This window comes from Thunnus thynnus, chromosome 11 (genome assembly GCF_963924715.1).
Source record: "Thunnus thynnus chromosome 11, fThuThy2.1, whole genome shotgun sequence".
In the NCBI taxonomy this organism is placed as follows: domain Eukaryota; kingdom Metazoa; phylum Chordata; class Actinopteri; order Scombriformes; family Scombridae; genus Thunnus; species Thunnus thynnus.
Genome location: NC_089527.1, coordinates 1,984,950 through 2,011,063, shown reverse-complemented (window position 1 = coordinate 2,011,063; position 26,114 = coordinate 1,984,950). Strand labels below are relative to the sequence as shown.

Sequence of the window (26,114 nt, the reverse complement as noted above, 5' to 3'; positions counted from 1 at the left end):
AGTTAGTTGTACTATTATTTTATTGTTTTATTTGTTTCTCATCATTTTTCTTGTACAAATAAACAAACTATCTCCCTCTGTGTCCCCTGCAGACAAACCAGGCCCTCCAGCCTCAGTGAAAACTGCTAAGGTGTTTGCTGACCGTGTTAAGCTGCGGTGGGAACCTCCACTGGCAGATGGCGGCTCTGAGATCACCAACTACATCATCGAGAAGCGTGAGACCAGCAGGGCCAACTGGGCGCAGGTCACCTCTAACATTCATGGACACATCACTGACTGCTCAGTGGAGAAACTCATCGAGGGACACGAGTACCAGTTCAGAGTGAGCGCTGAGAACCAGTATGGTGTGGGAGACCCCGTCATGACTGACCCTGTCATGGTCAAGAACCCGTACGGTATGTTCAGAGTACTACACTAAGCATCTTAAGCTGCAGTTCCTTTAATTGTCACTAAGTATGAATTCTCAAAAACTCAGATTGTACTGTATTTAAAAATTCACAGATACTGCGGGAAAACATAGTTTTCCACAATAACTAATGACTACTTCAACTTTTTCAAACTTAAAATCATGTTATAGGTTGTTCATTGTTGGAAAAAATTTAAATGAAAAAAATAGTTGATGTATATTATAGTTGATGTGTTCGCTGTCTTAAATCAATAAAATGGAAAACAATTAGATTTGATTGATTATCAATCTCCAGTTTTCACTCTAGTATGAGCATTTACCATTTACGATGTGATATGGCCAAAGTGTTAATCATTCATCAATCCTGGTTTTAGTCATTTAAGTTAACCTTCCTAACTCACCATGTTTTTCAATATTTGATATATGTTTTGCCCCTTCATGAGATATGATATAATCAAACTCTGACCTTATCATTGTGGGAGATCATTATGACGTTGTCTTGTCCCTCAGACGTCCCCGGTCCCTGTGAGCCGCCTGTCATCACCAACATCACCAAGGACTCCATGACAGTCAGCTGGAAGGCGCCAGCCAATGATGGCAGGGCCACCATCCTTGGCTACATGTTGGAGAAACGCGAAGCCACTGAGCTGACCTGGGCTAAAGTCAACCGCCGGCCGGTCATCGACAGGACCCTCAAGGCTGCTCAGCTAACTGAGGGCTCAGAGTATGAGTTCAGAGTCATTGCCATGAACAAGGCCGGGCTGGGTAAACCCAGTGACGCATCCAACGCTGCGCTGGCTGTCGACCCAGTCTGTGAGTACCTGCTTTAAATTACACACGCAAAAGTGGAAGGACAAACTTAAAATGCTTCAGACAGGACTGCAACTAACAAAACTAACTAACAAAAATAATAACATCTATGTCAACGTGATTCTTCTCCAGATCCTCCCGGCCCACCTGCCTTCCCCAAGGTGGTGGACTCCACCAAGAGCTCCATAAGCCTTAGCTGGACCAAACCGGCATACGACGGTGGATGTGAAATCATTGGCTACCTGGTGGAGTATAAGCTAGCCGATGGAGAGAACTGGACCAAGTGCAATGTCCCCAAGAAACTCCAGGCCACCAAGTTCCTGGTGACTGGTCTGATGGACAACACTGAGTACCAGTTCAGAGTCACCGCTGTCAACAAGATTGGCTACAGTGACCCCAGTGAGGTCCCTGGAAACCACATGCCCAAGGACATCCTCAGTATGTTCCTCTACTGTTTATTATACCACTTCATTTAGTAAATAACCTCACATGAAGTCACGTGAATCAAGAATTTTACCTTTTAACACTACTGAGTGACTCAGTGCAGTACAAACATAATATGGATGGACATCACCAGATCATTGATGGAATCATTATTAATCTTAGGCTGGAAATCTACTTGCTTTTTAATCATGCGTTTGTGTTAGACAACTGGATGTGTCGTTATTGTAAATTGTTCACATACACGCCTATGTACTTTGCATGTTACTGGAGGATTCCACTAGAGGGCACAACTAAGGAGAACTAAGGATATATTTAGAAATTCTGGATTTGCGTGATGTAAAATCCACCAAAATACGCAAAACGCAGTTGGTTACAATCTGCATCCAATTAAATAACTCTAATGTTTTTTCAAAGAAGTAAAATTAAAAATGTACTTTTTTTTATTTAAATGTAGCTCACAGGGGCGGCTCAAAAGGTAGAAGAAGTTGTTTATTAATCGGAAAATCAGCGGTTCAATCCCCGGTCAGCATGTCAAAGTGTCCATGGGCAATATACTGAGCCCCAAATTGCTCCTGAAGGAGCACGTCAGTGTGTGAGTGTGTGTGAATGAACGTTAGAACTCCTGATGAGCAGGTTGGCATCTTGTATGGCAGCATCTGCCATCAGTGTATGAATGTGTGTGTGAATGGGTGAATGTTTGCATATAGTGGAAAGTGCCATGGTGGTCGGAAGACTAGAAAGGAACTATATAAATGCAGCCTATTTAACATGTTAGTTTCTGTAAAAGGCCACATTATCATGACGAAACATCTGTAGAATTGAATGCCTATTCATGAGAAATCGAAAAAGAAAATTGCTGACTCTTGATGTATGGTAGCTGACAATTTAACTGGCTTAGCTCGCTAAAAAACATTAGTCAGACAACATGCTAGGAAAATACACAAGGTGGAGCATCTTCCTCATGCTCTATTGTAAAAGTCCAAATTGTAACAGTGATAAAGTGTTCTGAGGTGAAATGGTAGTGGAAAACAAATGGACCTGGTGGAAGGAACAGCATTTAGCATCTTGGAAATATTTGGTATTAGGTCAATGATTGTTTACTTATATCATGAAACTTTATCACTTAACAAAACAGCAAACATTTATTCACAGTATTGACCATTCTTAGTAAACTTGATTAATTTATGCTAGCTGTGTGCTAGCTATGGTAGCTTCTATGGTAACTTAAAAATGACACTGAATTGGTCATAGAAATTAAAATCCTCCTGTCAAAATTGACAAAGAAATAGCTATCCCTAATGAGTGATCCCTCTGTGTCTCCTTCAGTCGCTCCTGAAGCTGAGCTGGACGCCGACCTGAGAAAGGCGTTGGTTCTTAGAGTGGGTGTCACCATGAGGGTCTATGTTCCCCTGAGAGGACGCCCGGCGCCTAAAGTGACATGGACCAAGGTGGACGCCAACCTATCGGAGAGGCAGGGTGTGCTGATCAAGACGTCAGAGTGGGACACGCTGCTGATGGTTGAAGATGTTAACAGATATGATGCTGGCAAATACGTCTTGTCGCTCGAGAACAGCAGTGGCTCCAAGAGCTACACCATTGTTGTCAAGGTCCTTGGTAAGACTGTCTGTCAAAGACTGACAAGAACTTTCAGAAATATTGTATGAGAATATGTAAAATAGTATACAAAATCAGCTCAAGTTGGAAATTTTAAACTTTTTCACCCACAAGAAATTCCCACAATCATGAAAACATATTTGTATTCCCATCATGTGTGTCTGACTGTGACCTATTTTGTATTTCAGTTTAGTTAACAGATGCTTTGAACAATAATGCTTCTCTCCCCAGATTCTCCTGGACCGCCTACAAACCTGATTGTCAAGGAGACCTCCAGAAACCATGCCTTCATCACCTGGGATGCCCCACTGATTGACGGTGGAGGCCCAGTCAAGAACTACATTGTGGAGAAGCGTCTGGCCGAGAGGAAGGCATGGACATGTGTGTCGGCAGCATGTCTGAAGCCGTCATTCAGGATCACTAACCTGGAGGCAGGACAAGCCTACTGCTTCAGAGTGCTGGCTGAAAACGCCTACGGCATCGGAGAGGGCTGTGAGACCCCTGGCAGCATCCGGGCCTCAGGTAGCTACATTATACTTGCAGAAATAATTTTATAATATAAACCAGAATCATCATCCAGGTTTATATTAACTTTGATGATGAAAGGGCTAACAACAGCTGATTGTTGTTTTGTGAATTAGAATAGACCCTTTTTTGTACAGCAGAGTATTTTAGAATAGAGTACAGTAGAGAGTATGAAGGGCATTATTTTCGAGTAGTTATTAGACTAGTAGTACTTTTATAATTTAGTGGTTAAATAAATCTCAGGCCAGAGTGTGATGTTATCAGGTGTACCCTCAGGTTGCTCATTGTTGAGTGATATTTAATTCAGACCTTGCATATTCTGCAGATTACTATATCTTTATTTGTTATTTTTCCATTTATTGATGGAAGTCCAAAAACTTTTCACACAGCGCTTCTTAAGTTATCAGGAGTGGTGATCTCCGTAGGTGCATCTGCATTGCTTTCTGCCATTTCTGATATTGTGAGGTTATGTTAACACGTTGAACATGAGATTGTGATTCAGAAAACGTTATTTTCAAGCATTTCATTTTCACATGCAGGTAGATCAAGGCAAGAAGGGAGAGATTCACTAGCGTTAGCCAACACATTTATATAAAGAAATATACATTTGAATAGTAATTTTGGCATTTGATTATTATAAATTTTTTTACTATTCCATTTATATTCAAATCCCAAGATTCGTTCCAACAACCCTAGCAGCTACTTCTCTGACTGCAACTGAACCAAAAAATAAAAAGGCAAACAAAACTGAAAACAGAGCTGGACCTAAGAGTAATGCTCCAGATTGGTGACCAAGACATGCCAAAGTCAGGAAAAAGCTACAAGAATAACACAAATCTGAGACAAAAGAAAACCCATCATGAGTCCTACAGTCTCGTCTATATTTAACACATCTGGTTTAATACAAACCACATGCTCAGTTTTGACCCACTCTTTCCCTCTTCAGAACAACCTGGTCCCGTGATGGACTTCAAAGCTAAGAAGATCACCAAGGACTCGATCACCCTGGGCTGGAAGAAGCCCGTCGGTGATGGCATCAGTCACGTCAGCGCCTACATCCTAGAGCAGAGTGAAGGCGAGGAGAAGTGGAAACAGATCATGAAGGGCAAGAATACCTCACACACTGTCAGCGAGCTCACCGAGGGCAAGGAGTACTTGTTCAGAGTCAAGGCACTCAACGAGTCTGGAGAGGGACCACCTACCGACCTTGCCGTTGTTGCCAAGGACCAGTTTGGTAAAAAAATACTGTCAGATTCCCATGTAGCTTAATCACTAATGTTGCTAGTTATAACTGCTTTTTTGCTAAAAAATGAAATGTATTATTTGTGTTGTATTTCCATCTATTTTCTGACGTGCCATTTCCTTCTGACTTCAGTGCTGCCTGACTGCAACTTGAGCAGCCTGCATGATGGTTGCTATGTGGTGAAGGAGGGCAGTACCACACGTATCAACATCCCCATCAGTGGTGTACCCTACCCCACTGCCACATGGAAGAAGGGTGATGTAGCCCTGGGAGACACCGGTCGGATGTGCGTGGAGGCGTCTCAGGGCATCACCACCCTGCTGATCAGGGACTGCCAGAGAGGAGACGCTGAAACCTACACCATCAATGTCAGAAACAGCGCTGGCTCCAAGGACTGCAAGTTCCAGCTCAAGGTGGTAGGCAAACCGGGCATCTGCACCGGACCTATCAAGTTTGACGAGATCACTGCAGACGGCATCACCCTGGAATGGGAGCCACCCAAAGATGATGGCGGTGCAGAGGTGTCCAACTACATTGTAGAAAAGAGGAGGACGACAGACAACAAGTGGGCCACAGTGGCTTCAGCAATTCAGAAGACCACCATGAGGGTGATCCGCCTCCACGATGGAGTGGAGTACATCTTCAGAGTATTCGCTGAGAACAAGTATGGGGTTGGAGAGTATCTGAGGTCAGATCCGGTCATCGCCCAGCATCCATTCAGTGAGTATCACCCTCCTAATTAATGTTAGTTCAAAAGCAATCACGTCTTTTATAGTCTCTTGTTAGTCTGTGTTTACTACTTTCACTTCACTGTTTCAGAAACAGTGGTACGCTCAAAATCTAAAATGTTAATGTTGTGAAGTCCATTACTGAGCCCTAAACATTTCTTAAAGATCCTCTGTATTAAGATCCCTATGTATTGAGAAATACTCTGTTTGGAACAATAATGCCTGATAAAAAAAGTATAACTACCATGTTAAAATCTTTAGAGAGGCATCTAAAAATATGCATATATATATATATCATCTCAGAAGTTTAACTACTGGACACAAGATGTCTTCTACTTCACTGCAAAGTCTGTTCTCAGTGTATACGCACTGGAGGCTTCAAGTTTCTACGCCAGACTTGTGTAAATTGCATATTGGTTCACAATTGGCTTCTAAACTAGTTGTAATGTCACAAATCATACTCATCGGCTCGCCCCCTAAAATCAGATTTTCAATGGGCAGAAACTTTCCACTTTCAGCTGATGAATGTGAAAACAGCCTTGTTTTGTCAAACTCTGGACATACATCATGCTGCACAATGAAGCCCAAACATTCAATCTGTTGAGGGGGACTTTATATCAATTCTCAAAAGTCAGTTAATAAGGTGAAATTATTTTACCTGCTCCCAAAAGAACATTTTTCAATAGTTTTCCAGACATTTTCCAGATTCTAGTGTAGTAGTCTTATTTTAAGATACTAATGGTCGTTTCTAGAATATTTCTAGTGAAATCATCTTTGTTTTGGCTATTTTTCCCCCAAAATTGAATACATAAGATTATTTTTATTCGTGAAGATGACATAAACATTGATCAGGCACTTTCAGACATGTAAAGATTTTATCCCCTTGACTCACTCTTGTGTGTTGCATCTGTTTATTACATTCTTTCCTAATCCCTCCATCACTCTGTCATTCTCTGCTGCCTCCAGATGTGCCTGGGGCACCTGCTCCTCCAGAGATTGCGAGCATCCGCCACGAGTCAGCCATCCTGACCTGGGCTGATCCAAAGGATACTGGTGGCTCCACAATTACTGGTAACTGATTGTGATGGATATCCATTTATAGCTAATCAGAAAGGAATAGCAAATAGCGATTAGCAGATGACCAACTGATTTTGTGTGCTCTCTAGGATATCATGTGGAGTTTAAGGAGAGGAACAGTCTGATGTGGAAACGAGCCAGTAAGACTCCTCTGAGAGTGAAGGAGTGCAGAGTCACTGGCCTGATAGAGGGACTAGAGTACGAGTTCAGGGTAATGGCCATGAACATGGCGGGCCTAGGAAAGGCGAGCAAGGCCACTGAGGGTGTGGTTGCCCTGGATCCTATTGGTGAGTTCACAGCTTTTGGAAATGTGTTTTCTGAACTCATGAAAAGATCATTCTTCTTTAGTTTACATTACAATCGGGTTAATTTTTTACATCTCATACTTGAATGAAAAATGCTGCTTTTAATAGCATTGGTTGTATTTTCGCTATGTTCTGTCAGATCCTCCTGGCAAGCCCGACGTGATCAATGTCACCAGGACCACAGTCACTCTGATGTGGACCGCTCCCAAGTATGACGGCGGCTACAAGCTGACTGGCTACATGGTGGAGAAGCTGGAGGCTGGCAGTAAGGCCTGGATGAAGGCCAACCATGTCAACATCCAAGATTGCGCCTTCACTGTCACCGACCTAACCGAAGGATCTCAGTATCAGTTCAGGATCAGGGCTAAGAACTCTGCTGGGGCTGTCAGTGTTCCTTCAGAGCCTACTGATCTTCTGACCTGCAAGGATGAGTACGGTAAGCTGATGTTACTGTAATACAAAATGAAGATGTACTTAGTTTTACATACATCAGGCCTTAAAAGTCAGAAATATTATCATAAATTTGAGTTTATAAGGTCTGTAGACTGTTATAATTTGCTTCTGTCTTCTGTGCAGAGCCTCCGACCATTACTATTGACCCAGACATGAAGGATGGTGTATCGGTCAGGGCAGGAGACACAATTGTGATCTCAGCCTCCAAGATTGTTGGCAAACCCCCACCCATTGTTGTCTGGTCCAAAGCAGGCCGTGAGTTCAAGACCTCTGACACTGTCACCATCACCAGCACTCCTACCTCCTCCACCTTGGCTATCAAGTATGCTAGTAGAAAGAACACAGGAGAGTACACCATCACTGCTAGCAACCCCTTCGGCATTAAGGAAGAACACGTAAAGGTCAAGGTCCTGGATATCCCCGGACCTCCAGGCCCTATTGAAGCTAGTAACATTTCAGCTGAGAAGTGTACTCTGACCTGGCTTCCACCAGAGGAGGACGGAGGCTGCTCCATCAAGTCCTACATGCTTGAGAAGAGAGAGACCGGCCGCCTGCAGTGGACCAAGATAGCAGAAAACATCGTAGACTCCAGATATGTAGTCCACAAACTGATCAAGGGCAATGAGTACATCTTCAGAGTGTCTGCTATAAACCAGTATGGCACTGGGGACTCAAGCCAGTCTGGTCCAGTCAAAATGGTTGACAGTTTCCGTAAGTTTAATTTAGTTTATACGCGTTTATCATGGCTCATCTTTTTCAGTTCTGTGTTTCTCATTGTCAGGTGAAATTTTTTGTAGTTAAGTTAATTATTACACTTAATTCATTACTGGATGCATGGAATCTTTTCAGAATAATGATTAGATGATTTCAAATCTCAGATTTTAAAGTGCAACTGACCATAATGTAATTATTTCCCTTTAGGTCCACCAGGCCCACCCTCAACCCCAGAGATTGAAAACATCAGCAGGAATGCTGTCACCATTTCATGGAAGAGACCAGTGCAGGATGGAGGAAGTGACATCAGAGGATATAGTGTACAGAGGAAGGAGAAGAAAGGAATGAGATGGGTGAGAGCCAGTAAGAGGACGGTCCCTGACCTGCGCTTCAAGGTGCAAGGCCTGAATGAGGGAGTAGAGTATGAGTTCAGAGTCACTGCTGAGAACAGAGCAGGATTTGGGGAGCCCAGTGAACCATCGCGCCCTGTGATGACCAAGGACATTGTGTGTAAGTAAAAATGGAGTTGTCTCAACAAGAAAGTTACATACACGTACATGGCAGAAAAATACACATAAAGTGTGGTCCTCATAAACTTTGTTTTTCTTGTTTATTAGATCCACCTGGTCCTCCATCCAACCCCAGAATTACAGACACCACAAAAACCTCAGCCACCTTCGCCTGGGGTCGACCCTTCTATGATGGTGGTCTCGAAGTAGAGGGCTACATTGTTGAGTACAAAAAGGAAGGGCATGATGACTGGGAGACGGAGACACAGTACACCCTGAAAGCTACTGAATATGTTATTGGTAAACTTCAAAAGGGAGGTAAATACCACTTCAGAGTCAGAGCTGTGAACTCTGAAGGAGTTGGCGAGCCTGCAGAGGTCGAGAAAGTGACTGAACTGGTGGACCAGGAGATGCTGCCAGACTTTGAGCTGGATGCTGAACTCAGGAGAACCCTGGTGGTCAGATCCCGTGCGTCAATCCGTATGTTTGTTCCCATCAGGGGCCGTCCTGTTCCTGAAGTAACCTGGACCAAAGATGACACCAATCTGAAAACACGTGCGCATATTGACACCACAGAATCTTACACACTATTGGTGATTCCTGACTGCACCAGATACGATGCTGGAAAGTACCACCTTTGTCTGGAGAATGTTGCTGGAAAGAAGACTGGCTTTGTTAATGTAAGAGTTCTGGACACGCCAGGACCTCCAGTTAACCTCAAACCTAGAGAGATCACTAAAAAGGGCATTACCCTCCAGTGGGAAATCCCTATCATCGACGGTGGTTCTAAGATTCACAACTACATTATCGAAAAGAGAGAGGCCACCAAGAAGGCCTACACAGTCCTTAGCACCACATGGCAGAAGTGTTCTTTCAAGATCCCTGACCTTGAGGAGGGAGCGTACTACTACTTCCGTGTCTCTGCTGAGAATGACCTGGGTGTAGGTGAGCCTGCTGAAACCCCTGAGCCGATCAGGGTGTCCCAAGCCCCCTCTGCCCCCGAGAACTTGTATGTCACAGATGTGACTGCTGACACTGCCAGCTTGGCCTGGGCCAAGCCCCTGCATGATGGTGGCACCTTGATCACAGGATATGTCATTGAGGCCCAGAAGAAGGACACTGACCAGTGGGTCCATGTGGCCACCATCAAGGCTCTGGACTACACTGTCACAGATCTGATTGAGGGTGCAGAATATACTTTCCGCATAATGGCAGTCAATGCATCAGGCAGGAGCGACCCCCGTGAGAGCAGGCCTGCTATTATCAAAGAGCAAACCTCCGCCCCAACCTTTGACCTACGTGGAGTCTACCAGAAGACGGTCATCGCCAAGGCTGGAGACCGTGTTAAGGTGGAGATTCCAGTGCTAGGCAAACCCAGACCTGTGGTTTCCTGGAAGAAAGGAGACACAGTGCTGAAGGAGACACAGAGAATCAACGTTGAAACCACACCAACATCAACCATCCTCAATATCAGTGAGATTAAGAGGACTGATGGAGGCCAGTATTCCATGACTGGAAAGAACATGCTGGGTACACTGACTGAGACAATAACAGTCTTGGTCCACGATATTCCAGGGCCTCCTACAGGTCCAATTAAGCTGGATGAGGTCTCATGTGATTATGTTCTCATGTCCTGGGAGGCACCAGAGAATGATGGAGGCGTTCCCATCAACAACTATATTGTTGAGATGCGGGAGACCACTGGTACTTCCTGGGTGGAGTTGGCAGCCACAGTGATCCGCACCACATTCAAGGCAGCCCGGCTCAACACTGGAACTGGATATCAGTTCCGAGTCAAGGCTCAGAACAGATACGGCATTGGACCTTCCATTATCTCTGAACCAGTGATAGCTGCCTATCCATTTGATGTGCCAGGGCAACCAGGCACTCCTGTGGTCACATCTTTCAACAAGGATGCTATGACCCTGAGTTGGCATGAGCCATCCTCTGATGGTGGCAGTGCAATCTTGGGTTATCATGTGGAGAGAAAAGAGAAAAATAGCATTCTTTGGCAGAGGATCAGCAAAGCTCTTGTTGTTGGAAATATCTTCAAATCGACAGGACTTGTTGATGGAATCCAATATGAACATCGCGTTATTGCTGAAAACTTGGCCGGTCTCAGCAAACCAAGCAAACCCTCTGAGACTATGTATGCTTTGGATCCAGTTGATCCACCAGGCAGGCCTGTGGCACTGAATATCACTAGACATGAAGTGACAGTTTCATGGACCAAACCAGAGGGGGATGGTGGATTTTCCATCACTGGATACACAGTGGAGAGGAGAGAGCTGCCCAATGGACGGTGGCTCAAAGCCAACTTCAACAACATTCTAGAGACCATTTACACAGTCAGTGGTCTGACTGAAGATGCCACTTATGAATTCCGTGTGTTCGCTAGAAACTCAGCTGGTGCTGTAAGTGCATCATCCCAGCCATCAGAAGCAATCACGTGCAGAGATGACATTGAAGAGCCCAAGCTTGATGTTGATGCATCTTATAGCAGCAATGTTGTTGTCATGGCAGGAGAGGTGTTCACACTGGAGGCCAGTGTGACTGGCAGGCCAATCCCATCTCTGGTATGGACCAAGGAAGGAAAGGAGCTTCAGGATACAGCCAAGTTAGAAATAAAGACATCTGACTTCCACACAACTCTGAAAAACAAAGACTCCCTGAGGAGGGATGGTGGTGTTTTTACTCTGACTGCCAGCAACCCTGGTGGCTTTGCCAAGTTCACATACACTGTCAAGGTTCTTGACAGACCTGGACCACCAGACTCACTTACTGTTACTGGCATTGCTGCTGAGAAATGTGTTCTCAACTGGCTGCATCCAACACATGATGGCGGTGCCAAGATTGAGTACTTCATCATTCAAAGGCGTGAGACCAGCAGGTTGGCATGGACAAATGTTGCCACAGACCTTCAAGCAAACAGGTTCAAGGTCACTAAGCTTTTGAAGGGTAATGAGTATGTCTTCAGAGTCATGGCTGTTAACAAGTATGGTGTAGGTGAGCCCCTGGAGACTGAACCTGTCATCTGTGCCAACCCATATGTCCCTAGTGACCCTCCACAGCAGCCTGAGGTCACCACCATTACAAAGGACTCCATGGTCGTCTGCTGGGAACGCCCTGAACATGATGGAGGCAGCAGAATCAACACCTACATAATTGAGAGAAGGGATAAGACTGGCCTGCGCTGGGTGAAGTGCAACAAGAGGACTGTAACTGACCTGCGATTCAAGGCCTCTGGCCTCACACCAGGACATGAGTATGAATTCAGAGTCCTTGCAGAGAACAATGCTGGTCTAAGCCAGCCTAGTCCTTCCAGTCCATTCTACAAAGCGATAGACACCATCTTCCAGCCTGGACCTCCTGGGAACCCCAGAGTGCTGGACACAACCAAGTCCTCCATCACCCTTGCTTGGAACAAGCCTGTCTATGATGGTGGTTCTGAAATCACTGGCTACATTGTGGAAACCTGTTTGCCTGAGGAGGATGAATGGACAATTCACACTCCCAAGAAGGGATGGACAGCCACCTCCTTCACTATCACCGGTCTGAAGGACAACCAACAGTACAAGATCAACATCTGTGCCACTAACTGTGAAGGTGTGGGAGAGCCTGCTGCTGTCCCTGGTACCCCCAAGGCTGAGGACAGGCTTCTTCCTCCAGAAGTTGAACTTGGAGCAGAACTGCGCAAAATTGTCTGCATCAGAGCCTGCGGCACACTAAGACTCTTTGTCCCTATCAAGGGCAGACCAGCACCTGAAGTAAAATGGTCAAGAGAGCATGGAGAATCCCTGGACAAAGCTAACATTGAAATCACCCCCTCATTCACTACTCTTCAGATAGAGAATGTTGACAGGTTTGATGGAGGTAAATACTTAGTGTCTGTAGAAAATGCCTCAGGAAGCAAGACAGCCTTTGTTAATGTCAGGGTGCTAGATACTCCTGGAGCACCTCAAAACCTGATCATCAAGGAGGTCACTAGAGATTCAGTTTCCCTTGTTTGGGATGCACCTATCATTGATGGTGGCTCCAGAGTGCGCAACTACATTGTGGAGAAGCGTGAATCAACCAGAAAAGCCTACTCAACTGTTTGTGCTCAGTGCCACAAGTCCAGTTGGAAAGTTGGAGACTTGGAGGAAGGAAAGATGTACTTCTTCAGAATCCTGGCTGAGAACGAATATGGAATTGGCCTCCCAGTAGAGACTGTTGAACCAATCAAAGCTTCAGAGAAGCCTCTACCACCAGGAAAAGTGTCCCTCCATGAAGTCACCAGCACCACTGTTAAATTAACTTGGGAAAAGCCTGACTATGATGGCGGCAGCAGAATCACAGGCTATATTGTTGAGATGCAGGGTAAAGGGAGTGAGAAGTGGACTGTGGTCATGGTGGTGAAGACCAATGAGGCTCTTGTAACTGGCCTTACCCAGGGAGAGGAGTACATGTTCCGTATCTCAGCTACCAATGAAAAGGGAGTTAGTGACCCACGTCCTCTGAGTATGCCTGTGGTTGCTAAAGACCTGGTCATCCCACCGGCTTTCAAATTGGTTTTCAGTACATTTAGTGCGCTAGCAGGAGACGATCTGAAGATAGACGTACCATACACTGCCTATCCAAAAGCGACAGTAACTTGGCTCAAAGATGGTGTTGTTCTCAAGGAGACAACAAGAGTTAATGCTGAAGCCACAGACAAAATACTTCACCTGGTCATTAAGGAGGCTTGCAGAGATGATGTCGGTACATACACTATCAAACTGACCAACACAGCCGGAGAGGCATCTACAGACATCAGTGTTGTTGTTCTAGATAAGCCTGGTCCTCCAACCGGCCCCATTAAGCTAGATGAGGTCACTGCTGACAGTGTGACTCTGTTCTGGAATCCTCCAGAGTATGATGGTGGTTGCGCCATCAACAATTACATTGTTGAAAAGAGAGACACATCTACCACTAACTGGCAGATTGTGTCAGCTACAGTGGCCAGAACCACTATCAAGGCAGCCCGTCTGAAGACTGGATCTGAGTACCAGTTTAGGATTGCTGCAGAGAATAGATATGGCAAGTCCTCAGTCCTGCTCTCTGATTCCATTGTTGCCCAGTATCCATTTGAGGTACCCAGCTCACCACGTTCTGTTGTGGTCCAGTCAGCCACCAAGGAGAGCATGGTGGTTGTATGGGAGAAACCAAGCAATGATGGTGGAAGCAAGATCTTGGGCTACCACTTGGAGCTCAAAGAGAGAAACAGTATACTGTGGCTGAAACAGAACAAACAGCTCATCCCAGAGACCAGATTCAAGGTTGTTGGCCTTGAGGAAGGTATTGAATATGAATTCAGAGTCTATGCTGAGAACATTGTCGGCATCAGTAAAGCCAGCATATTGAGTGAAATGCAAGTGGCCAGAGATCCTTGTGACAAGCCAGGAAAACCAGAGGCTGTCATTGTGACCAGAAACCAAGTGACCCTTAGATGGACCAAACCTGAGTATGATGTCGGCATCAAGATTACAGGCTATGTGGTTGAGAAGAAAGAGGGAACTGGCCGCTGGATGAAGGCCAGTTTCACCAACATCATTGAGACTACATTTGTTGTCACAGGTCTTACTGAAGATCAGATATATGAGTTCCGTGTCATTGCCAGAAATGCAGCAGGTGTATTTAGCCAGCCTTCTGATTCTACTGGAGCCATCACTGCAAAAGATGAAGTGGAACCACCAAAGATTGACTTGGAGGCTAAGTATTCTCAGGTTGTGGTGGTAAATGCTGGAGATACATTCAGGCTTGAGGCTGCTATCTCTGGCAAACCTGTGCCCACAGTACACTGGATAAAGGAGGGCAAAGAGATTGCTGAAGCAGCACGCCTAGAGATCAAGAACACAGACTTTACTGCCTGTCTAGTTGTTAAAGAAGCCATCCGTGTTGATGGAGGCCAGTACACTTTACTAGTAAAAAATGTTGGAGGAGAGAAAACTGTTAACATTAATGTAAAGGTTCTGGACAGACCAGGTCCTCCTGAGGGCCCTATTTCCATCTATGGTGTCACCAGTGAGAAATGTTCCATTTCCTGGAAATCACCCTTGCAAGATGGAGGTAGCGATGTTTCCCATTATATTGTGGAGAGGAGGGAAACTAGCAGACTGGTTTGGACTGTAGTTGAATCCAAAGTTCAGACCCTGAACCTGAAGATCACCAAACTTCTTCCTGGTAATGAGTATATCTTCAGAGTGATTCCAGTCAACAAATATGGAGTTGGTGAGCCTCTGGAATCTGAGGCAATGATTGCCAAAAATCCATTTGTGACTTCTAAGCCACCAACGAATGTAGAAGTCTCCACCATCACCAAAGACTCCATGGTAGTGACCTGGGAAAGACCAAGTAATGATGGTGGCAGCCCCATCCAAGGCTATATTATTGAGAAGCGTGATAAGGATGGTGTGAGATGGACCAGGTGCAACAAGCGTACAGTGAGTGAGATCCGCTTTAGAGTTACAGGGCTCCTAGAAAACCACAGCTATGAATTTAGAGTTGCTGCAGAGAATGCTGCAGGCATTGGCACACCTAGCCCACCAACCACGTACTACAAAGCATTGGATCCTATCTTCAAACCAGGCCCACCAAACAATCCCAAGGTGGTAGATACATCAAGGTCCACTGTTTCCCTTACATGGGGTAAACCCATCTATGATGGAGGCTGTGAGATTCAGGCCTACATTGTTGAGGCATGTGATGGGGCATTTGATGAGTGGTTTATGTGCACTCCTCCCACTGGAATCACAAACACCAAGTTTACAGTGAAAAATCTTCTGGAGAAACATGAGTACCAATTCAGGGTGTGTGCCATTAACAAAGTTGGTGTGGGTGAGCATGCTGATGTTACAGGGAAAATTATTTTGGAAGAGAAGCTTGAGGCTCCTGATCTTGAGTTGGATGCTGATATGAGAAAGATGATCAACATTAGATCTGCAAGCACCCTTAGGCTGTTTGTTCCTGTGAGAGGTCGTCCAGCTCCTGAGCTGAAATGGGGCAAGGCTGATGGCGAAATTAAGGAGACCGCCCAGATTGACAATACGGGCAGCTATGCTTCACTTGTCATTGAGAATGTTGACAGATTTGATAGTGGCAAGTATACCCTAACAGCAGAGAATGCCAGTGGAGTGAAGTCTGTCTTCATCAGTGTCAGAGTCCTGGACTCACCTAGCCCTCCAGCTAACTTCATGGTGAAAGAAATTACCAAGAACTCTGTCACTCTCACATGGGAGCCTCCACTTCTTGATGGTGGCTCAAAGATTAAACATTACATTGTTGAGAAGCGTGAAAGCACCAGGAAGGTTTACTCTACCATCACCACCTGCAACAGGATGTCATGGAAAGTTGAACCTCTTCCAGAGAGTGGAATCTTCTTTTTCAGAGTCCTGGCTGAGAACGAATATGGTGTGGGTCTCCCTGCTAAAACCTTTGAACCAGTTAAGATATCTGAGAAGCCTCAGCCACCTGGTAAAGTCAGTGTTGTTGACGTTACTAGTAGCACTGTAACCCTCACTTGGGAGAAGCCTGTTCATGATGGTGGCAGTAGGATCAATCACTATGAAGTTGAACTGACGCCTAAGGACAGTGAAGCTTGGTCTTTGTGTGCTAGTGGGAAGGGGCTAGAGACAGTGGTGACAAACCTACTCAAGGGAGAAGAGTACCAGTTCAGAGTTGTTGCTGTCAATGACAAGGGCAAGAGTGACCCCAGACAACTGGTTCAATCAGTTGTGGCGAAGGACCTTGTGATTGAGCCTGCTGTTAGACCTAAAGTGAGCACCTACTCTGTCCAGGTGGGCCATGACCTCAAGATTGAGGTCCCAGTGGCTGGTCATCCAAAGCCAACCATCACCTGGACCAAGGATGGAGCTGCCCTCAAGCAGACCACCAGATTCAATGTCACTGACTCAGCAAATCTCACCACTCTCACCATAAAGGATGCCACCAGAGAGGATGGAGGCATGTACAGCATAAACATTGCCAATGCCCTGGGATCTAAGGATGCAACTATTGAAGTGATCACCCTTGACAAGCCAGGCCCACCAACAGGCCCTGTGAAGTTGGAGGATATCAGTGCTGAGAGTATCACTCTTAGCTGGGAACCTCCTACGTATACAGGTGGCTGCCCAATCTCCAACTATGTGGTGGAGAAGAGAGACACAACCACAACAAATTGGACAGTCGTGTCTGCCACTGTGGCCAGAACCACACTAAAAGTAGCCAATCTGAAGACAGGTTCTGAATACCAATTCAGAATCTATGCTGAGAATAGATATGGAAAGAGTTATGCAATTGATTCAGAGCCTGTTGTGGCTCAGTATCCATTCCAGGAGCCTGGACCATCAGGAACACCATTTGTGTCTTCATACACTAAAGATTACATGGTGGTTGAGTGGCACAAACCCCCATCTGATGGAGGCAGCGCCATCTTGGGCTACCATTTGGAGAGGAAAGAGAAGAACAGTATCCTCTGGACCAAGATCAACAAAACTCTCATCCAAGACTGCAGGTTCAAATCCACTCCTCTTGAGGAAGGCATTGAGTATGAGTACAGAGTTTATGCTGAGAATATTGTTGGCATTGGAAAATGTAGCAAAGTCTCCGAGGTCTATGTGGCCCGTGACCCATGCGATCCTCCTGGCCGTCCTAAGGCGTTGATTGTGACCAGGCACTCAGTGACACTGAGGTGGAGTCCCCCAGAGTATGATGGTGGAAGCTTAGTTACTGGCTATGTAGTGGAGAAACGTGACCTCCCTGAAGGAAAGTGGATGAGGGCCAGCTTTGCAAACATCCTTGAATATGAATTCACAGTTACTGGCCTGAAAGAAGACAGTAAATATGACTTCAGGGTAATTGCAAGGAATGCAGCTGGTGCTGTCAGCAAGCCCTCTGAGAGCACAGGATCCATCACAGCTAAGGATGAAGTTGAACCTCCCAAGTGTGAGACAGATCCTATGTATAACCAGACCCTTGTTATCAATGCTGGAGAGACGTTCAGTCTGGAGGCCAATGTAGAAGGAAAGCCCATCCCCACAATTCAGTGGTTCAAGGGAGATGTTGAAGTTGAAAATTCAGCCAGAGCTGAGATTAAAAACACAGATTTTAAGGCTCTGCTCGTTGTGAAGGACGCCATCAGAGTGGATGGTGGACAGTACACACTGGTTCTGACTAATGTGGCTGGATCTACAACTGTCCCATTCAGTGTGAAGGTCCTGGACAGACCAGGCCCCTCGCAGGGACCTCTTACTGTCAGCAACGTCACTGAGGAGAAGTGTTCACTGTCATGGCTGCCACCTAAGCACGATGGAGGTAGTAGTGTTTCTCACTATATCATCCAGAAGAGAGAAACCAGCCGCCTGGCATGGACAGTGGTATCCAGTGACTGTGGAGCTACCATGTTTAAAGTTACCAAACTGTTGAAGGGTAATGAGTACATCTTCCGAGTCATCGCCATCAATAAATATGGCGAAGGTGAGCCTCTCGAATCAGCACCAGTTATCATGAGAAATCCATTTGTTCCTCCTGGCTCACCTAAAGAGCTTGAGATCACCAACATTACCAGGGACTCCATGACTGTCTGTTGGAACCGCCCTGACACCAATGGAGGCAGTGAGATTGTTGGTTACATTGTTGAAAAGAGAGACAGAGCTGGAGTAAGGTGGACCAAGTCCAACAAACGCAGAGTGACAGACTTGCGTTTCAGAGTAACAGGACTGACCGAGGACCATGAATATGAGTTCAGGGTGTCTGCTGAGAATGTAGCTGGAGTGGGTCAGCCAAGCCCAGCTACCCCCTACCTCAAAGCCTGTGATCCCACCTTTGAACCAGGCTGTCCCACCAATGCCCATGTGGTCGACACTACCAAAGACTCCATCACTCTGGCCTGGCACAGGCCTATATATGATGGTGGTTGTAATATTCAAGGCTACGCTGTGGAAATAACCAAGGCTGATGAGGAGGAATGGACGATATGCACACCACCATCTGGAGTAAATGCCACCAGTTTTACCATCACTAAGTTGATTGAACACCAGGAATACAAAGTGCGCATCTGTGCCATAAACAAGCTGGGTGTTGGTGAGCCCACAGAGATCCAGGGAGTCGTGAAACCTATTGATAAGATTGATCCTCCAGAGATGATTCTGGATTCAGAGCTCAGGAAGGGAATAGTTGTCCGTGCAGGAGGCTCAATGAGAATCTGCATTCCATTCAAAGGCCGTCCTGCTCCTGAGATTAGCTGGGCCAAAGAGGATGGAGAAATGCCTAGTAAGGTTCAGATCGAGACTGGTGAAGATTATACACAGCTCTCCATTGACATCTGTGACAAGTATGATGCTGGAAAATATATCCTCAACTTGGAAAATAGTGCTGGCACCAAATCAGCCTTTGTCTCTGTCAGAGTTCTTGACACTCCAGGTGCCCCTTTGAACCTTATAGTAAAAGACATTAAGAGGGAAAGTGTCACTCTGACCTGGGAACCTCCTCTTATTGATGGTGGTGCAAGAATAAAGAATTACCTGGTTGAAAAGCGTGAGTCCACCAGGAAGGTTTACTCTAATGTAGACAACAAGTGCACAAAGACAAGTTACCGCATTACTGGCCTCACTGAGGGAACTATCTACTATTTCAGAGTCTTAGCTGAGAATGAATTTGGTGTGGGACAGCCAGCTGAGACAGAAGACGCAATTAAGGCTTCTGAGCCTCCTCTGTCTGTTGGTAAGGTCACTTTGACCGAAGTGACCAAAACCACTGCCTCACTCTCCTGGGAGAAGCCAATACACGATGGAGGCAGCAGGATCATAGGCTACCACATTGAGATGCAGCCTGTGGGTTCAGAGGAATGGGTGGTGGCCACTACAACCAAAACCTGTGAGGGCACTGTCACAGGTCTAAGCACAGGACATGAGTACCTTTTTAGAGTGTCAGCTTTCAATGAAAAGGGTAAAAGTGACCCCAGGGCTCTGGCTGCACCAGTCACTGCTAAAGATTTGACTATGGAGCCTAGATTCAAGATGTCATTCAACACTTACAGTTTGCAGCATGGTGAGGATCTGAAGATTGAGATTCCAGTCTTTGGACGCCCAGTTCCCAAGGTTGAATGGAAGAAGGATGGACAGGCTCTTAAGGAGACTACCAGATTAAATGTGTCCAGGACACCATCATCCACTAAGCTGTTTATCAAGGATACCTATAAGGAGGACTCTGGCAAATACACCATCACAGCCACCAGCACCATTGGAACAGCTACAGAGGAGCTTACTGTTATTATTCTTGATAAGCCTGGCCCACCCACTGGTCCTGTGAAGATTGAGGAAGTGAGCTCTAATTATGTCACTCTATCCTGGGAACCACCAGAGTATACTGGAGGCTGTCAAATCAACAACTACATTGTGGAGAAGAGAGACACCACTACAACAGCATGGCAGATTGTGTCTGCTACTATTGCCAGGACAACCATCAAAGTCAGCAAGTTGAAGACTGGAGTTGAATATCAGTTCAGAGTGTCTGCGGAGAATAGATATGGAAAGAGTTCTGCTATTGTGTCTCCTGCTGTCATTGCTCAGTATCCATTCAGTGAGCCTGCTGCCCCAGGAACACCAATTATTTCTGCTACAACCAAGGATAACATGGTAGTTGAGTGGAAACCTCCCACCAACAATGGAGGCAGCCCCATCCTGGGCTATCATCTGGAAAGGAAGGAGAAGAACAGCCTCATGTGGACTAAACTCAACAAACTTCTAATCCCAGAGGCACGTTTCAAGACCACAGAGCTGGAAGAAGGTATTGAGTATGAATTCAGAGTTTATGCTGAGAACATTGCTGGAATCAGCCCAGCTAGCAAGGTCTCTGAGAGCACAGTAGCCAGGGACCCCTGTGACCCACCAGGGACTCCTGAGGCTATTGAAATCACCAGAAACCATGTGACCCTCCAGTGGACCAGGCCCGAGTATGATGGAGGCAGTACAATCACTGGTTACATGATTGAGATAAGGAAGCACCCAGATACCCGATGGATGAAGGCCAGCTTCACCAGCGTCATTGATACTCAGTTCACAGTCACTGGTCTGACTGAGGATTGTGTTTATGAGTTCAGAATCATTGCCAGGAATGCAGCTGGCATCTCCAGCCGTCCTTCTCAGAGCACAGGAGAAATTACTGCCAGAGATGAAATTGAGGCTCCAGAAGCCACCATGGATTCTAAATTCAAGGATCTGACTGTTGTTCATGCAGGTGAGACATTTGTCATTGATGCTGACTACACTGGCAAGCCAATGCCTGAGGTCATTTGGTTGAAGGATGAAAAGGAGATTGACAAAGCCACACAAAGAATGGAGGTCAAGACCACACTTACACGTACCATCTTGACAGTGAAAGACTGCATCAGATTGGATGGTGGCCACTTTGTCCTCAAACTCGTCAATGTGGGGGGAGTCAAGATGATCCCAATTAATGTTAAAGTTCTGGATAGACCTGGTCCTCCAGATGGCCCACTAGAGGTCAAAGGGGTCACAGCTGAGAAGTGTTATCTGCATTGGAACCATCCCTCACATGATGGTGGAGCCGGCATCTCTCACTACATCATTGAGAGGAGAGAGACCAGTCGCTTGTCATGGACAATGGTGGAGCCCAAGATCCAGGCTATCAGCTACAAAATCACAAAACTGCTGCCTGGCAATGAATACATCTTCAGAGTCACTGCTGTGAATAAATATGGTGTTGGTGAGCCACTGGAATCTGAGCCTGTAATTGCTCGTAACCCCTTCACCCCTCCCAGTGCCCCCTCCACCCCAGAGGCCAGTGTTATCACCAGGAACTCCATTGTGCTCACCTGGGAGAGGCCAGAGGATAATGGAGGAGCTGAGATTGACGGATATATCCTTGAAAAACGTGATAAGGATGGCATCAGATGGAGTAAGTGCAACAAAAAGAGGCTGAATGACCTGAGATTCAGATGCACTGGTCTCACAGAGGGCCACTCTTATGAATTCAGGGTCTCAGCTGAAAATGCTGGTGGTGTGGGAAAGCCTAGCGCACCAACTCAATATATTAAGGCCTGTGATGCCACTTACACACCAGGACCTCCAAATAACCCCAAAGTAACTGACCATTCCAGCACCACAGTCTCCCTGTCCTGGTCCAGGCCTATCTATGATGGCGGAGCAGTGATCAGTGGATATGTTGTTGAAATGAAGGAGGCAGCAGATGATGAGTGGGTAACTTGCACACCACCCACTGGTGTCCAGGCAACTCACTACACTGTAAAGAAACTGAAGGAGAATGCAGAGTACAACTTCCGCATCTGTGCTGTTAACTGTGAGGGAGTGGGTGAGCATGTGGACCTGCCTGGGTCTGTTATTGCTGCTGAGAAGCTGGAGGCTCCTGAAATTGAACTAGATGCTGATCTGAGAAAGATGGTCAATGTTCGTGCCACTGCTACCCTGCGTCTGTTTGTCACAATCAGAGGAAATCCTGAGCCTGAGGTCAGATGGTCAAAGGCAGATGGCACTCTCAATGAGCGTGCCCAAATTGAAGTTACAAGCTCATACACAATGTTGGTGATCGAGAATGTTGACAGATTTGACACTGGCAAATATGTGCTGACCCTTGAGAACCTCAGTGGCTCTAAATCAGCCTTCATCAACGTCAGAGTTCTGGACTCCCCCAGCGCTCCTACCAACCTAGAGGTTAAGGATGTGAAGAGAAGTTCTGTCTTTATCTCTTGGGAGCCTCCGCTTATTGATGGTGGGGCGAAGATATCACATTATATTGTGGAAAAGAGAGAGCAGAAGAGAATGGCTTTCACTAGTGTTTGTACCAACTGTGTGAGGAACTCTTACATTATCTCTGACCTGCAGGAGGGAGGCATGTACTATTTCCGTGTGCTGGCTGTGAATGAGCTGGGAGTAGGTCTTCCTGCCACCACAGATCAAGTCAAAGTTTCTGAGGCTCCTTTGCCTCCTGGTAAGATTGTAGTGGTTGATGTGACTCGTCACACTGTCACTCTTTCCTGGGAGAAACCTGACCATGATGGAGGCAGCAAGATCACAAAGTACATTGTGGAAATGCAGCCCAAGGGAGATGACAAATGGACTGTGTGCAGTGAGGTCAAAGCATTGGAAGCTACTATTGATGGACTCACAACTGGAGAGGAATACTCATTTAGGGTGATTGCTGTGAATGATAAGGGCAAGAGTGACGCCAAGCCTCTAGCTTCCCCTGTAGTGGTGAAGGACATAACAGTTGAGCCCATTATCAATCTGCTGTTCAACACATACAGTGTAAAAGCAGGAGATGACCTGAAGATTGATATTCCCTTCAAAGGCAGACCTCAGCCTGAGGTAGAGTGGAAGAAGGATGGCCATGTGCTAAAGCAGACTACCAGGGTCAATGTTCTCAATTCCAAGACCTCATCAATGGTTTTCATCAAGGATGCAACCAGGGAAGATGTAGGAAAATATGAAATTATTCTGACTAACACAGTTGGCACCAAGACAGCTGAGATCTCTGTTATAGTCCTGGACAAACCTGGCCCACCCAGCAACATCAAGGTGGATGAAGTGAGCGCTGACTTCATCTCTCTGTCTTGGGACCCTCCAACCTATGATGGTGGATGCCAGATAAACAACTATGTGGTGGAGAAGAGAGACACTACTACAACCACATGGCACATTGTCTCAGCCACAGTCGCCAGATCATCAATTAAGGTGTCTCGTCTTAATCAGGGAACAGAGTACCAGTTCCGTATTGCAGCTGAGAACCGTTATGGCAAGAGTCATGCTATTGATTCTTCACCCATTGTTGCTCAGTATCCCTTCGAGCCTCCGAGCGCCCCAACCAACCTCCAGGTTGCCCATGCCACCAAGTCTGGAATGCTCGTGGAGTGGGGAAAACCAGCCAGTGATGGTGGAAGCCCTGTGATAGGTTATCATATTGAGTGCAAGGAGCAAAGCAGCATCCTATGGACCAAAGTCAACAGAGGTCTTCTGGCTGAGAACCATTTTAAGATGACAGGTATTGAAGAAGGCCTGCTATATCAGTTCAGAGTCTATGCTGAGAATATGGCTGGCATTGGACCATGCACAAAGGCCAGTGACCCTGTTGCAGCAAGGGATCCATGTGATCCTCCACGTAACATTAGAGTCACCAACATTACAAGGACATCAGTTTCCCTCTTCTGGGAGAGGCCAGAGTATGATGGTGGAGCCAAGGTCACAGGCTACATTGTTGAACGTAAAGAACTTCCCAATGGCCGCTGGCTGAAATGCAACTTCACCAACCTGCAGGACACCTACTTTGATGTCACAGGCCTCACAGAGGATGTCCAATATGATTTCCATGTCATCGCTAAGAATTCTGCTGAGCTGTTGAGTGTTCCTTCAGAGAGCACTGGACCTGTCACAGTCAAAGATGATGTAGACCCCCCCACTATTATCCTAGAGGATAAGTTGAGACAGCTGGTTGTCATTAAAGCAGGAGACATCATTAGAATTGATGCTGAAATCACAGGCCGTCCACTGCCCGTGGTCTCATGGTCTAAGGACGGAAAGGATATTGAGGCCAAGGCCAGGTGTGAAATAATTTCCACCCACTTCACAACCACACTGATTGTCAGAGATGCTATCAGGAGGGACTCTGGCCAGTATGTTCTGACCCTGCACAATGTAGCAGGAACCAGGTCTGTGGCTATCAACTGTAAGGTTCTGGACAGGCCTGGACCTGCTTCAGGACCTTTGTCAGTGTCTGGCCTCACAGCAGAGAAATGCACCATAACCTGGGGACCCCCTCAGGAGAATGGTGGTGCTGAAATCATGCACTACATTGTGGAGAAGCGTGAGACCAGTCGCCTAGCCTGGACTCTTGTCTATGGTGACATGAAGGCCACCACCTGTAAAGTCACAAAGCTGCTCAAAGGAAATGAATACATCTTCAGAGTCAGGGGAGTCAACAAATATGGGGATGGTGAGGCCCTGGAGAGTGAGCCAACAACGGCCACAGATCCATTCACTGTCCCTGCTGCTCCGACCAATGTCCAAGTCACAGCAGTTACAAGTGAGGCAATGACCATCTGTTGGGAGAGACCAGTTTCTGATGGTGGCAGCAGTATTGCTAGTTATGTAATTGAAAAGAGAGAGAAGACCGGCCTTCGCTGGTGTCGTGTAAACAAGAAACCTGTTTATGACCTCAGAGTCAAAGCCTCACACCTTCGTGAGGGTGCTGAATATGAGTACAGAGTGTTTGCAGAGAATGCTGCTGGCCTCAGTGCTCCTAGCATTCCCTGCCCACTCACCAAGGCTGAAGATCCACAGTTCCTGCCTTCACCTCCTGCTAAGCCGAAGATCATCGACTCTACAAAGACCACAGTCACCCTCTCATGGAATAAACCACTCTTTGATGGTGGAGCACCTGTGACTGGTTACAGAGTAGAATACAGAAAGGTCTTAGATGATGAATGGATTGTTGGGGTCCATAACACCAAGAACACAGAGTTTACAGTGGTGGGATTGACCCCTGGGGCTGAATATGTGTTTGTTATCAAGTCTATCAACAAGATTGGAGTTAGTGAGCCTAGTGCTGAGTCAGACAATCAGGTGGCCAAAGAAAGAGAGGAGGAGCCAGTGTTTGACATTAGCAATGAAATGAGGAAAACTCTTATTGTGAAAGATGGTAGTTCATTCACCATGACTGTGCCCTTCAGAGGCAAACCCATCCCCAGTGTGGCGTGGACAAAACCTGATGTTGACTTAAGAGTCCGTGCTGTCATTGACACCACAGACACCTTCACCTCCATCACCTTAGAGAAAGCCAACCGCGATGACTCTGGCAAATACACTGTCACTTTGTCCAGTGTGGCTGGAACCTCATCCTTGACCCTCAATGTCAGAGTCCTAGACTCCCCCGGGCCTCCTGCCCATGTGGACGTTAAGGAAGTGACCAAGACTTCTGCTACTGTGCACTGGGACACTCCTGAGAATGAGGGCGGAGGACCAGTGAAGAACTACTTGGTTGATATCCGTGAAGCCAGCAAGAAAGGTTGGACCAGGTTGACTGACACATGCCACAGACTGACATACAAGGTGTCAGACCTGCAAGAGGGAGGAGTTTACTACTTCAGGGTGACAGGCGAGAATGAGTATGGTATTGGTGTTCCTGCTGAGACCAAGGATGGAACCAAGATCACAGGTAAGAAAGTCAATAACACCATAGATTATCATCCACATGTAAAAGATGATACCTGATTATTTCAATAAAATACGTTATGTTCTG

General features: G+C 46.3%; 1 protein-coding gene across 1 annotated transcript in view; it reads left to right on the top strand.

The window, feature by feature from the left end:
- The window catches only part of LOC137192240 (titin-like), a 91,955-nt gene that overhangs the window by 33,706 nt on the left and 32,135 nt on the right, over nucleotides 1-26,114 (top strand). Inside the window, exons 58-70 of the mRNA XM_067602774.1 lie at nucleotides 93-395; nucleotides 917-1,219; nucleotides 1,349-1,654; nucleotides 2,987-3,274; nucleotides 3,506-3,796; nucleotides 4,746-5,033; nucleotides 5,175-5,762; nucleotides 6,737-6,841; nucleotides 6,937-7,134; nucleotides 7,292-7,588; nucleotides 7,729-8,316; nucleotides 8,527-8,829; nucleotides 8,937-26,030. Of these exons, the coding sequence (XP_067458875.1) occupies nucleotides 93-395; nucleotides 917-1,219; nucleotides 1,349-1,654; nucleotides 2,987-3,274; nucleotides 3,506-3,796; nucleotides 4,746-5,033; nucleotides 5,175-5,762; nucleotides 6,737-6,841; nucleotides 6,937-7,134; nucleotides 7,292-7,588; nucleotides 7,729-8,316; nucleotides 8,527-8,829; nucleotides 8,937-26,030 (20,952 nt within the window). The remainder of the gene's footprint in view (nucleotides 1-92; nucleotides 396-916; nucleotides 1,220-1,348; nucleotides 1,655-2,986; nucleotides 3,275-3,505; nucleotides 3,797-4,745; nucleotides 5,034-5,174; nucleotides 5,763-6,736; nucleotides 6,842-6,936; nucleotides 7,135-7,291; nucleotides 7,589-7,728; nucleotides 8,317-8,526; nucleotides 8,830-8,936; nucleotides 26,031-26,114) is intronic.